The following is a 12192-nucleotide window of genomic DNA, read 5'->3' as shown; positions in this document are numbered from 1 at the left end:
CGCTCCGAGCCATGCTACCTTCCCCCGTTCCATACCCCTCCACCCCACTTTCCCTTCCCTTCCCCTACCTCCCCCGCCCTTTCCCCCTTACATTTTTTGTCTTCTTTTTTTTGTTTCTAAACTTACTTCAGCCCTGGGGCTGAAGTAAGTTGCACGTGCCAGCCGACTGCCAGCGCGCGATCCCAAGCACAGCGGCAAATAGCCACTGTGCCTGGAGCCTCTGGCCCTTCCCCGCCCCTTTTTGCAAGCCCCAGGACTTACACGCATCCCAGGGCTTTACACGCGTCGCCGGGGCTTTTTAAAATAGGTCCGGCACACGTAACTTTTTAAAAATCAGGCCCTATATTCCTTCTTCATACAAAGTATGGGGTAGATTTTAAAAAGAGTGTGCGCGCTACCTGGCGCACTCACATGTATGCCCGATTTTATAACTTGCGTGCGCAAGTTATAAAATCAGGGGTCGGCGCGCGCAAGGGGGTGCATAATTGTGCACCTTGCTCGCGCCGAGCCACACTGTCTTCCTCCGTTCCCTCCCCCTATCCTAAACTTCCCACCCCTTCCCCTAACCTTCCCCCCTAGCCCTACTCTAACCCCCAAAAATGTTTATCTTACCTTTTGCGCGCGCTGGCAGCCTGCCAGCATGCGATCCTCCGACATAGCGGCAATAGCCGCTCTGTCGGTGGCCTGTGGCCCCGCCCCACCCCTCCCCTGGACCGCCCCTTTAGTAAAGCCCCAGGACTTACACACATTCCAGGTCTTTATGTGCGTCGCCGGGTCTTTTTTAAATAGGCCCGGCGCGCGTTAAGCCGGTTACGCGTGACCCTTTTAGAATCTGGCCCTATATGTTCAACGATGATTAGCAGAATTCCTTGAATATTATCCTTTGTGTCTTGATAATTAAGGGAAGCGATTTTCAAAATGCTCGTCTAGATACAAAGGACTGCAGACCTTTCTTTTACCTAATTTTCAAAGGGGAAGAACGCACACACTTTGTACCTGCTTTTTTGTGTAGGTAAAATTTCTCTGGAAATTAATAAGCATAGATGTGAAAATAAAATCTCTGTTCATGCCGTTTTTCAGTCCTGCTGAACACTACGCTCCCGTGAACGCCTCCCCTCAGTCCAGCTAAAAGCATGCATGTGCTGTGGAACATGCTCTGGAGAGCAGCATTCAGGCAGCCGGTTTACCCATGTGAATCAGTTGTCTGAGAATCACCCTCCCTCCAACATGACGGAGGGGAGGAGTATAGGGAGGAGAAGTACATACACTGATGGCATTTTCAAATCCGTGCTTGTGATTTCACAGCAAAAATCTACCTGCAGAAAAGGCAGCTGCTCGTGACTCTGTACTTTGAAGCTGCGGCAGCTTTCAAAGCAAAAGCACGTGTCTGCTTTCTTTCTCTTTCAAAATCAATGCAAAGTCCCATAGGTAGAAAGGTTTGTGTGGTCTTTGTCCCAGTGCAGGCAGCTTGACAATTGCCTCCCTGTATCAGCCAGATGCAAAAAGTAGTAAAAATCAATTATAAGTGCTTGTTAACGTTGTTCATTAAAATTTCTTAATACAGTAAGAAATGAGTTAGTCAGTGGCTTCAGTTTGAGCCCTGCCTGTCTGAAAACCTAACAGTTACCAAGGACAAGATTTTATGTTTTGGTTTCTTATTTTGTTCTAGGATTATTTTTTTTTGGGGGGGGGGGTGTTTGTTTAATGTTTCTTTCAATTCCTGAACCCAAAAACCCCCCATTAAAAACAAAAATACAAAACAAAAAAAAAACAAAAAACAAAAACAGGCAACCCTGAGGCCCTTCAACTTCCCTAAGATAGCCACAAAGCCCAGACCTATCCAGCTGGGCTGAACCCCTCTGACCCCCCCCCCCCCTGCAAGAAAATCACCAGCCTACCCAGCAGAGCTGAGCACCCAGAATAGAGAGAAGCCTCATCTCCAGTCAAGTTTACATTCCATGCTTTTGTGGAAAAATGTGAAAGATCTTCTACCTAATCACACAGCTAACGAATAAAGAATGAATCCACAGAATCCTTGCAATGTTCATACAGTGTCATTTTGTGTAGAGAAACCAGTGAAATCAAAGTGCATTTATTAGCTGGCTCCCAAAAGGCAAATCAAGAGTTTAATAATCATAACTCCAATTACAGTATGTCAGACAGTACACCAATTTAACAAATTGTTTACCACAATGAATATACTTAAATATAGGTAATTTAGATTTATGACACTCGCTTGTAGTACAACATCACCAGACAGCTTCTTGTACGAATCCCAAAATCCCAGCGGCTAACACCATTTCCCCTTCAGGAATTATTTGTTTTGAGTGCTTGCAGCTGTTGATAACTTAACAATATTTCATCTAATTCCTTTCTAGCTCTCTGCTGGCCTGCGATTTGCTGTGCAGCGTTTGGAAAACGCCAGCTCCAGCATCAACTTTGACCTGCATATCAAGAGGTTAGCCAGTTTACTAGAGGAGAATGGTTTTAAAATGTGTGCATATATCATAAACAATAACCCATGCAGTTCTTCAGAACTCTTTTAAACAGCAACCCATCTATAGTGCTTTTCAGATTGCCCTTCAATGAGTCACCCTCTTGAAATTGTGAACTATGTGAAAAGGCTTCTATTGAGAATATTAAGTCAGAAGAATGAGATTTCATTGTTTTGCTATCTAGTTCTTTATATTCTATTTCATTTCATTTTGTAATTGCTGGATTTGCATTGTTTTAATGCTGTCTTCATATTCTTTTTTCCTGTAGGTTGTCTGTTTTATTTGTTTTCAAGTAATTGTCCTCTATTGCAACTCTTTCACAGTCCTTTTTAAATCTTTTCCTTCCTTTCTTCACTTCAAACTCACTCTTTTTCATATCAAATCTGGATTTTGTTTGACATTGCATTTACTTTTCAGATTTGCTCAGTTAAATCTGTTCACAATAATCTAAAAAAAAACAAACTCCGTTCTGAGCTCTGAAAGCATGGATTACAAAAGTAATGAATGATCCTTCCCATTCTTTACCGCTTTTTTCTGTTTTCTTTTATGATTTTTTTTTTTTAAGAAAAATCTATGATGCAAGATTTCCACAAATAAGCAATACACTTTGCGGTATTTTCACAGTGTAAATTTCAAGTTATGATAATCATTTTAAAGTCAGGAATATTTTAAAACTTTTGTTCTGAAGCATATTCAGATATTATAACTCTTACAGCATTATTCATCAAAATGCACCATGGTATTAACACATGCAAAAAGTATAGTAAAGTACAGTATCCCTTGGTGAAGATTTGATGTCATTTGGAGTGAGGAAAGTCTCAAAAAGATGAAATTTTGTACTATGTTCTCTCACCCTAGCTTGATGGTACCCTGCATTTCCTCCTACACTAATGTATATAAAAAAGGTCATGTCCCCCCATTTTACCATATATATATTTTTTTTTTATAAATGTCTTTATTATAGTTTTAACAATAAACAGCATTGAATAGCTTGAACATCCAACAGGATCTCATACATCACTGTATCCCTTCCCTAGTCTTCCCCCTCAACCCCTCAACCCCCCACCCTTAATCCCCATTACCTTTTACCTCCCTCCAAGAGACTTGTTGAACATATTTGCTATTTTTTCTTCCATTTGCATCTTTATATTTCTGACTATTTTCCCAGCTTCATTAAGCTTTTCCAGATATTGTTGCCTGCTTCCTCTTTCTGCAAGCTCTTGTATTTATAGACTGCTAACCTTTTTTTTTCCGTTATCTTTTCAGCTACTTCTCTAGAAAAACATAGTGGCCTTTTTTCCTCTTTCTTTTATTTACTTTCCTAACAAAAAGGTTAGTTCTCCTTTTAGTTTTGCATTCCTCTCTTCTACTTCCCCTATATTTTCCCAACCAGCTAATGACTTCTTTGCATCAGTAGGGACAGGGAGGCTTGTGAATATTGAGGGAAAGATTGATGGTGCAAAGTACAGGCAGATCCTTCAGGAGAACCTGTTTCAGACCTCCATAGAACTGGGACTGGAGAAAAGGTTCATCTTTTAGCAGGACTATGATCCTAAAATGGATTCAGTGATCTTTGTCTGCCATCATATTTTGTGGCTATGTAGAGAAAAAACCCCCCCCCCACCAGTTTATGGAAAAAAAATAGATTTGAGAGCATGTTAATGCAAGTAGATTCTAGAGAATCTAGAAAAAGTGTTGATCCAGGGATTTAAGCTAATTACCATATTTGTGCTTGGGAATGATTTTATTTTTCAATGTATTAAGTTTCAGCTACCAATTCATGGTATTTTCTCCTGGATTACCAAGTAGTTCTGTTAGGAAATTGGAAGAACTGGGGTCAAAGGGCCTCTTTTTGTCTTCCTGACTAACCAGCCATAAAACTATGGACCTGATGTTTAGAAGAGTTTCTCCTATATGGCATCTATGGGAAAAATGTTTAATATAAAGACCCCCTATATCTTATTGTTTGCATGGGAAATTGCAAAGGAACTAATTAAAGACATTTCAAAATGAGACTGAACAGTAGCATATTTAATTAAGAAGATGAGTCTTACTATTTGCCTTGTATGATTTGTAAATAATACACAGTTCACCTTTCTGTCAATTCACCAGGCCATTACAATTATCAGAATGAGAATGAGTCTCTGAAACTCAGCCCTGCACTCTACCCATTATAGTTGTACTAAGGGTCTGACTCATTATGGGGTTTTTTCCCCATTGTTTCTAAGGGAAAAAAACTTAAAGGTGAATTTTAAAAGGGAGCTATGCACACAAGTTGGGCTCAAGCGCACCGAGCAGATTTTAAAAGCCGCCTGGATACATGAGTATTTTGCCGCTGCATACATAAATGAAAAGTTTAAAAAAGGGGTGGGGTATGGACGTTCCTGGATTCAAACTTGAAATTTGCACATAAATAATGACATGCACTGGTGTGCACTGGGGTCCCCTGCCACATAACTTTACTTCTGCTATATATGATGTGTAAGTTGTAAAACAAAAACTACTAAGCAGATCAGTGGGGTTTAAAAGGTCAGGGCTAACAGGGGAGAAGGAAGGCTATTAAGCTAAGGGGGCTTGGAAGTCCTTATCTGGGCGAACTGGGAACAAACTTGGAAAACTAGTAAAGGCATCAGCGTGCATGTCTTTTAGAATCCTCCCACTTCTGTGATAGAAGCAGCATTTTCACGTATAGGCGCGCGTTCACTTAAAATTGCATGCACATTTGAGCGCAATCAGCCTATTTTATAACGTGTGCATTGTTATGGCCGCCAGCCGTGGCGTCCCGCGACCGGCGCCCGCCACTTACCGGCATGGGCCCACTGCTCCAGGCTCGCTGGCTGCGGCGGGCAGCCACCCCCAACGTGGCTCCTCACAGCCGTCCCGGCCGCCGCACGGCTAGGCCGCGTCTCAGGGCCTGCCGACACGCCTGCTCTCCCTGTGCTGGCTCCTCCCCCACCATGCCTCTCTAGAGCCGCATGCACATCTCTTCTCTACATTTAAAGGGACCACGACAGGAAATTGCCGTGGTCCCTCCCACTGACCTAACCTGGCTCTGCTCCATTTAAAGCAAGGTCTGCTCCTCAGACCTTGCCTTGGTTTTTTGGCTCTTTGTCCTTGTGTCCTGTTCCTCCTCGGAAGATCATTCCTGGTTACTTCGTACTGCTTGACTCTCCTGCAATCTGACCTTTCGCCTGGAACTCGACTCTGAAGATTTCCACCTGTCCCGACCTTTCACCTGGAACTCGACTCTGAAGATTTCCACCTGTCCCGACCTTTCACCTGGAACTCGACTCTGAATTCTGCCGCCTGGTCCAATCCAGCACCTGGGAGTCCGTCTTCTAGTCCTGACCCACGCCGGGTCTTCTGTTGTTGGGCCCAGGTCTGCTTCGGCCCTCGCTTTCTGCTTCAGACTACTGTTCATTTCTGGTCCCAGATCGGGGAATCCTTTCCAGCTTATCACCCTCATCCAGAGACCCCACGTAAGTCCAGGCGGCCCCGGCACCCAAGGGCTCTACCCAAAGGGAACGTGGGTTGATAATGGTGAAGCCCCTGCGGGGTCTCTGTTTCATCCCAGCCTCGCCTTCCGACGGTGGGGACCTGTGGGGGTTCCTCCACAGTTGGCGTCAACTCCACCTGGGTCAAGGGATCCACCTTTCAGAACCGTACCATGCATATACCCACCGTTATAAAATGATTGCGTCCCTGGTCATGGGCTGACGAACATGTGCACATGTGTGCCTGCGTGCTGGTTTAAAAATTACCACCTTAGTAAATCAGCCCCTTAGCCTCGGCATTACTTGCATCAAACATGAATAATGCTCCTTCTTTATAATACACTTCTTTATATCAAACATTGGATTAGCAAAACAAAATCTTGTTCCTCAGAGTAACTCTTCTATTTACTTGTTAAACCTGTAACTAGGGACCCTCATTTTTTATTTTATTTTTCCTAGGAATTTCAATATTATAAACCAAAAAAATCAGTGGAAAAGTAATTTTTCCATTATTTTTATTATAACATTGAAATTCCCAGCAAAAGTTAAAAAAAAAAACCCCTGAAAATGAAAGTCCTTAACTGTAACTATCTTTATATGCTCACAACCTATTATAAAAATTGACTGATATGCAGCTAGCTTACTCATTATAGAAAAACCTTTCTTAGTTTTGATTACCAGTCTTTTCAGAAATAGCACTGTCAGCCATGAGTATTTTGTGCACTAAGTTGCTCAGCATAAATATCTTTAAATGAAAAATTAGCATAAAGTTGCAAAATATTTGTCCTAATGTTTGCTACAATCTAAGATTTAATTTAATCTCACAGCAACAGTAAAGTATATCATGTTCTAAAATTACTTAGTTTTACTTCCTTATGAAAATAAAACATAAAACAATTTACAGAACTTTAAAAAAATAATCATAAAAGATAAGGAAGCAGGAAATCCTAGGGAGGCATTGTTGGATGAGACTAAACCTAAAAGAAAGATAAGCACAATAAATATGTGACCTTGATACAGTGTGCCACAGCACCAGCTGTTTTGTAGAGGAAAAGCATCATTCATTTGCCCAGAAAATGTACAAGCTAGCATTAATAATTCTGTAGGCAAGACAGTGACCCATTAGCTGTGTGACTGAATGAGACTGGGAAAGGAAGTTTAGCTAGTGGGCGTGGGGTCAGGAGGATACATATATTCCATGTCTGTTTTTGTCTTCATGGAAAATTGTGTTCAGTATCACTTAAAATCTACAATGTGTTTCATTGATATATACCCTCCAAGTGCCAGCTTTATTCTTCCATAAAGCTGCCATGATGAGCAGTGGACATTCTGCACACCCTTCCACTCTTTCTTCAGAGCTCTGCTCTTTTACAAATATTATCTTTCTTTTATTAGTAGATCAAGCAAGCCTCGTATCTGGAGAAACATTGAATATAGGCTTGCTGAATATCTTTCGCCTGTTTTGTACACAATACCGATTTATTGACATTCACAGTACTGACAGAATTACAATTATAAATATTATATAAAACATGATGAGCTAAAGGAAATCTAGCATAGGCCTGGATTTATCAAAATGCAAAAAATATCACATGTGATAGGAAAAGAGGCATGTTTTATGGTAATAGGCAGTTTATTACAAAGTGCATTAATGCCTATGCAAAAAGCTAACCTTTTCACACATTTCAGAATTGTTGTATTTCCTGCATATAACCACTGGGTAGACTATTTTTAGTAGTTTTGAAGCTCCTGGATACCCAGCCTAGCTCAGAGAAAGAGAGAGAGAACCTAGCCATGATGTACTCACATTAGATAGGTATTTATATCTCTATGGGAAGCCCATCTAGTAACTCGAGGTGAGGTTTAGGTATTAGTGTAGGGGTTAGGGGGCCACTTTGACATTCAAAGTGAGACGTAAGAACAGCATAGTGCTCTCTTGTGAAGATTTGAGGACCTTCGGTGTGAGGAAACTCACCCAAAGATGAGATTTGTGCAATGTTCTCTCCACCTAGCTTGATGGACTTGCTACCTGGGTAACATCATGCTAGGTGGAGAGAACATTGCATAAATCTCATCTTTGGCTGAGTTTCATCACTCTGAAGGTCCTCAAATCGTCACCAGAGAGCACTGTGCTGTTCATACGTCTCACTTTGAATGTCAAAGTGCCCCTAACCCCTACACTAATACCGAAACCTCACCTTGAGTTACTAGGTGTGCCTCCCATAGAGATATAAATACCTATCTAGTGTGAGGGTATCAGGCTAGGTTCTCTCTCTCTCTCTCTCTCTCTCAACACTAATGAAAAAGGTGTAGTTAAAATCATGCAATAGGGCTTCACAAAACTGTGAGCTTATTCAGATTTGCATCACATCATGCATTTAGTGCATGCAAAAACACCATAAAACAATTTGATAAATGACCCCCATATTACCTGGTTAGAACCTTTATGGGTTGAATTTTCAACTGTGTTTTATGCTCGTGTGTGTAAAAGTGAATGCATAATCCAGTTTCTGAGTTGGGGAGAAGCAATCTGGGGATGGGGTGGTGGAGTTGGAATTTACACACACGGTTTTTGATTTCAAGAAGTATCCGTGTAAGTTAACTCCCTCCTTCAAGCAGTAGCTTAATTTAGTGCAGGTTATTCTGTGCATGTATCAGGCCAACTACCCTCACATTTTCACAGCAGTAAAGTCCGTACATAAAAAGTATGCACAGATTTTACCCAACAGCAAACAATTATAAAATGATTCTCCTTATGCTTAATGGATGTTTAAAGATGTAAGCCTTTGGGATGGCTATGGCTTCTTCCTCTGGCAGTTGATCTATCATTTTCTGATTATTCTGTCTTTTCCCCAGTCCTCTGCCCTGTCTTCCTAAAGAGAGGTCAGCAAATAAGGACCGCTTGGTTCATCCAGTCTGCCCATGTGTGCCTGCCTACTGTATTGCCACAGGTCTTGCTCAGTCTTAGCCTTCTCTTCTCTCAGTACTAAGATCCCTTTATGTTAGTCCCAGGCATTCTTGCATTCTGCCATTGTTTTGGATTCGACCACCCCTGCTGGATGACATTCACTGAAAAAGTATTCCCTCACATTCCTTTTTAAATTCCTTCCCTTATGCTTCATATGAAGAACATTTCTTCTTGAGCTGTTGTTCATTTTGTGGAAAATTGCTACCTTCTGGTACTTCAGCGAAGCCTGTTAAATATTTGAATGTTTATATCATATCCTTCCTTTCCTTTTTCTGGAGAGTATATCTTCCCCTTATATGACTTATAGTGCCAGGCATGTACCATGTTGTTAGTCATCCTTTGAATTGCCTCCGCCTTATCAAATGTCTTTTTTGTAGATATAGTTTCCAGAATTGTGCACAGTACTCAAGGTGAGGACTCACCAACATTCCTGGGACTCAGAGACTCCAGTATTTTCTACCAATTATTGGGTCTCCAGAAAACATGGGCAATGTCTGAGTGTTGGCTGAATTGGCAAGAAGCAGAAGTAGTCATTTGCCCTTGTAAACTAGAGGACGGGAAGAGGTTTGTTAGCCCATTCTGGTTAGAAGGAGGAAGCATCACTGTCTGCATGAGCCAGAGGGAGAAAGGTGGCGGCTCTGGCTTGAGCAGGCTGGAAGGAGGGGAAGGTAGCAGTGGCAGCAGGTGGTTAAGAGACTGGTAGGCTCGGGCCTGGAGGCAGGAATTGAGAGAGCCTGACAATCTGGCTTGGGTAAGAGAGAGAAAGAGAGCATTTAACAAAATAATCCTTTTATTTATTACATGCTAAAAACTTCACTAAGCATGATACATTATAAATAAATACAATTTAATAACAAATAACATTAATAAAACAAAGTCATTTCCAAAGTCATTAAAACAGAATATAGAGACCTCCTTGAAATCTCCACTAGATGGCCTTAGATTTAGAGGTAGGAAAGAGAGGACTTAGGAGAGAAGCATACCACTTTCTTAACAGCACTCTTGTAGGTTTGTTGGCGTGGTGAGCTCCTGTCTACTCCAAAGCAGGCAGAGTGGAAGGTCGGTGAAGCATTTTGAATTGGTAGTCTGGAGCAGGAGTTTTATTTTCCTTTGTTTCTCTATTTCTGGTGGCTAGGCCTCACACCTTAGTGTTCCAGAACTGGAAGGATACAGATATCTTTATTTATAGACATTTGATATTCCACTTTTACCAAATGGTCCCAAGGCATATTATAAAGATAATTAGAATTACAATTGGATCTCGTATAAAGCAGTCACAGGATTCATTATCATAAGAGCAGAGTCCACAACCCAGCTGGTTTGGTTGCCTCAGGTCGCAACATGCGCAGTTGTAGATGTTTGCCCAGGGGAAGGTGTCCCCATTTACCTATACACTCTACTTGCTATATATTTTCGGTCAAATAGTCAGACCATTGATCGCTCTGAACTTGCATTTATTTTCCATAACATGGCCACAGCATAACACAAAGAACTGTCTTAACATTATAACATATACCATACACAACTCCATGACAACATTCTCGTGTACATTTGTGCCCATTCAATGAAGCTATCTCATTTGCTTGGGGGTGCCCAGCGTGTGCAGCCCCTTTTTGCCCAATGCCCGCCCATGTTCCTGCCTAGCTCCTGCCCTCTGCCCTTACTCCCTCTCCCCCTCCCCTCCTCCCTCTTCCTATCCTTCCTGGCTCTCCACCCATCCCTCCATGTTGTACCCTGCTCCCTTAGCTAGCTTCGTTGCAGGGATCTTTTGTTGTAGCTTAAGCAATTTTGGATTTTTAATGTTAAGGTTTCTTTTTTGTTTTCTGGATCTATTAGTCATTACTCAGAAAGGGAAAATCCCCCTTGCTGCTGAGACAGATTGAGATGAGAGACAACCTGCTGATTAAATCTCACAGCCTGTGGCTAGCCAGGGGTGACTCTGCTCTAAGTGACAGAGTATGCTTTCATGAAGATTGTTCCTTTTTGTTTCGGAAAGAAGTTTGCTGCCACCTTTCCTGTCCAAGAGTGGGGAAAGGAGAAAAGTGTTGTTTTCCCTGCTGCATTTGAGCTTTTGTTCCTAAAAGATCACAAGTTACCATCTATAGAGGAAAACTGAGAGTAAGAAGTTTGGTTCATCTGGAGACCCCACTGGCGTCTCTGCCCCAGGAAAGTGAAGGGGATTGATAGACCTGGAGAATTTTGAGAACAGTACTTCAGGTATTATGTGGGAAGGTTTGTACTACATCTAGGAGACCTCTGCCTACCTGTGATGCTTACCATTCTATGTATTGCAGGGTGAGACCATTTCAGAACACCAATACTGAGGGACACTTTCACAGATGAAAAGAGATTTGGATTAAGTTTGAAGAAATGGATGTAACAGACTTAAATGTGTTTGGTGGCAGTTAATTACCATGGAAGATCTGTTGCAGTAAAGTTGATTTGAAACACCTATCCAAATTGTCCAGACTGACTATTTATTTATTTTATTTATTTAAAATCTTTTCTATACCGTCGCTAAGTTATATACCATCGCAACGGTTTACATGTAGGCACATATTTAATGTAGGTAAAAGTGTACTATAGTACATTCTAACAGGTGCCGTCAAAGGTTCGGTTACAATATATCATTAGACAAAATAATTTTTAGAGAAGTGGGTCATGACCGAGTGTACTGAAAGTACTTTTACAGGTAAATTTATCATACATAGTGTTATCAATATGCTAGTTGTGATGTGGGGTTCATAGACTACTCTACTGTATTGTCCTAAGTACTGTGTGTCAGTGCTTATCTGCTTATTCCTGAATAATTTCTATTCTCCCGTCTCCTTGTAAAATGCCTGTTTAAAAAGCCATGTTTTTAAACTTTTCTTAAATGCCTTGCACATGCAGCCTTGACACCACATTAGCTGAGAGTATTACCCACAGAAGATTTATGCCTGTTTCACCTTGGGCCCTGGAGATACTGTATATCTTCACCTATCCATTTTGGAGAATCTAGGCCCCAGGTTTTTTGGACTGTGTAAAATCTTAGCTACAGGACCGAGTGTGACCCCTGCCTTCCAAGATAACAACTAGAAGGGCAACAGTACTATAATACAATTAAAATATCAAACAACTTTAATAAAATACATTCCATACATTAATAGAAGACAAATAAAAATAAAATCAAACTACATTTTAACCAAGAAATAATAGAAAATCAGATTACCATCAAATTAACCAAATATGCTTT

General features: G+C 41.3%; 1 protein-coding gene across 1 annotated transcript in view; it reads left to right on the top strand.

The window, feature by feature from the left end:
- The window catches only part of ITGA8 (integrin subunit alpha 8), a 560404-nt gene that overhangs the window by 357874 nt on the left and 190338 nt on the right, over window positions 1–12192 (top strand). Inside the window, exon 22 of the mRNA XM_029588821.1 lies at window positions 2379–2458. Within this exon, the coding sequence (XP_029444681.1) occupies window positions 2379–2458 (80 nt within the window). The remainder of the gene's footprint in view (window positions 1–2378; window positions 2459–12192) is intronic.

The sequence above is a fragment of the Rhinatrema bivittatum genome, chromosome 2, assembly GCF_901001135.1.
Source record: "Rhinatrema bivittatum chromosome 2, aRhiBiv1.1, whole genome shotgun sequence".
Taxonomy (NCBI): domain Eukaryota; kingdom Metazoa; phylum Chordata; class Amphibia; order Gymnophiona; family Rhinatrematidae; genus Rhinatrema; species Rhinatrema bivittatum.
Note: the sequence above shows the minus strand (reverse complement) of the source record. Positions and strands in the feature narration are given on the sequence as shown.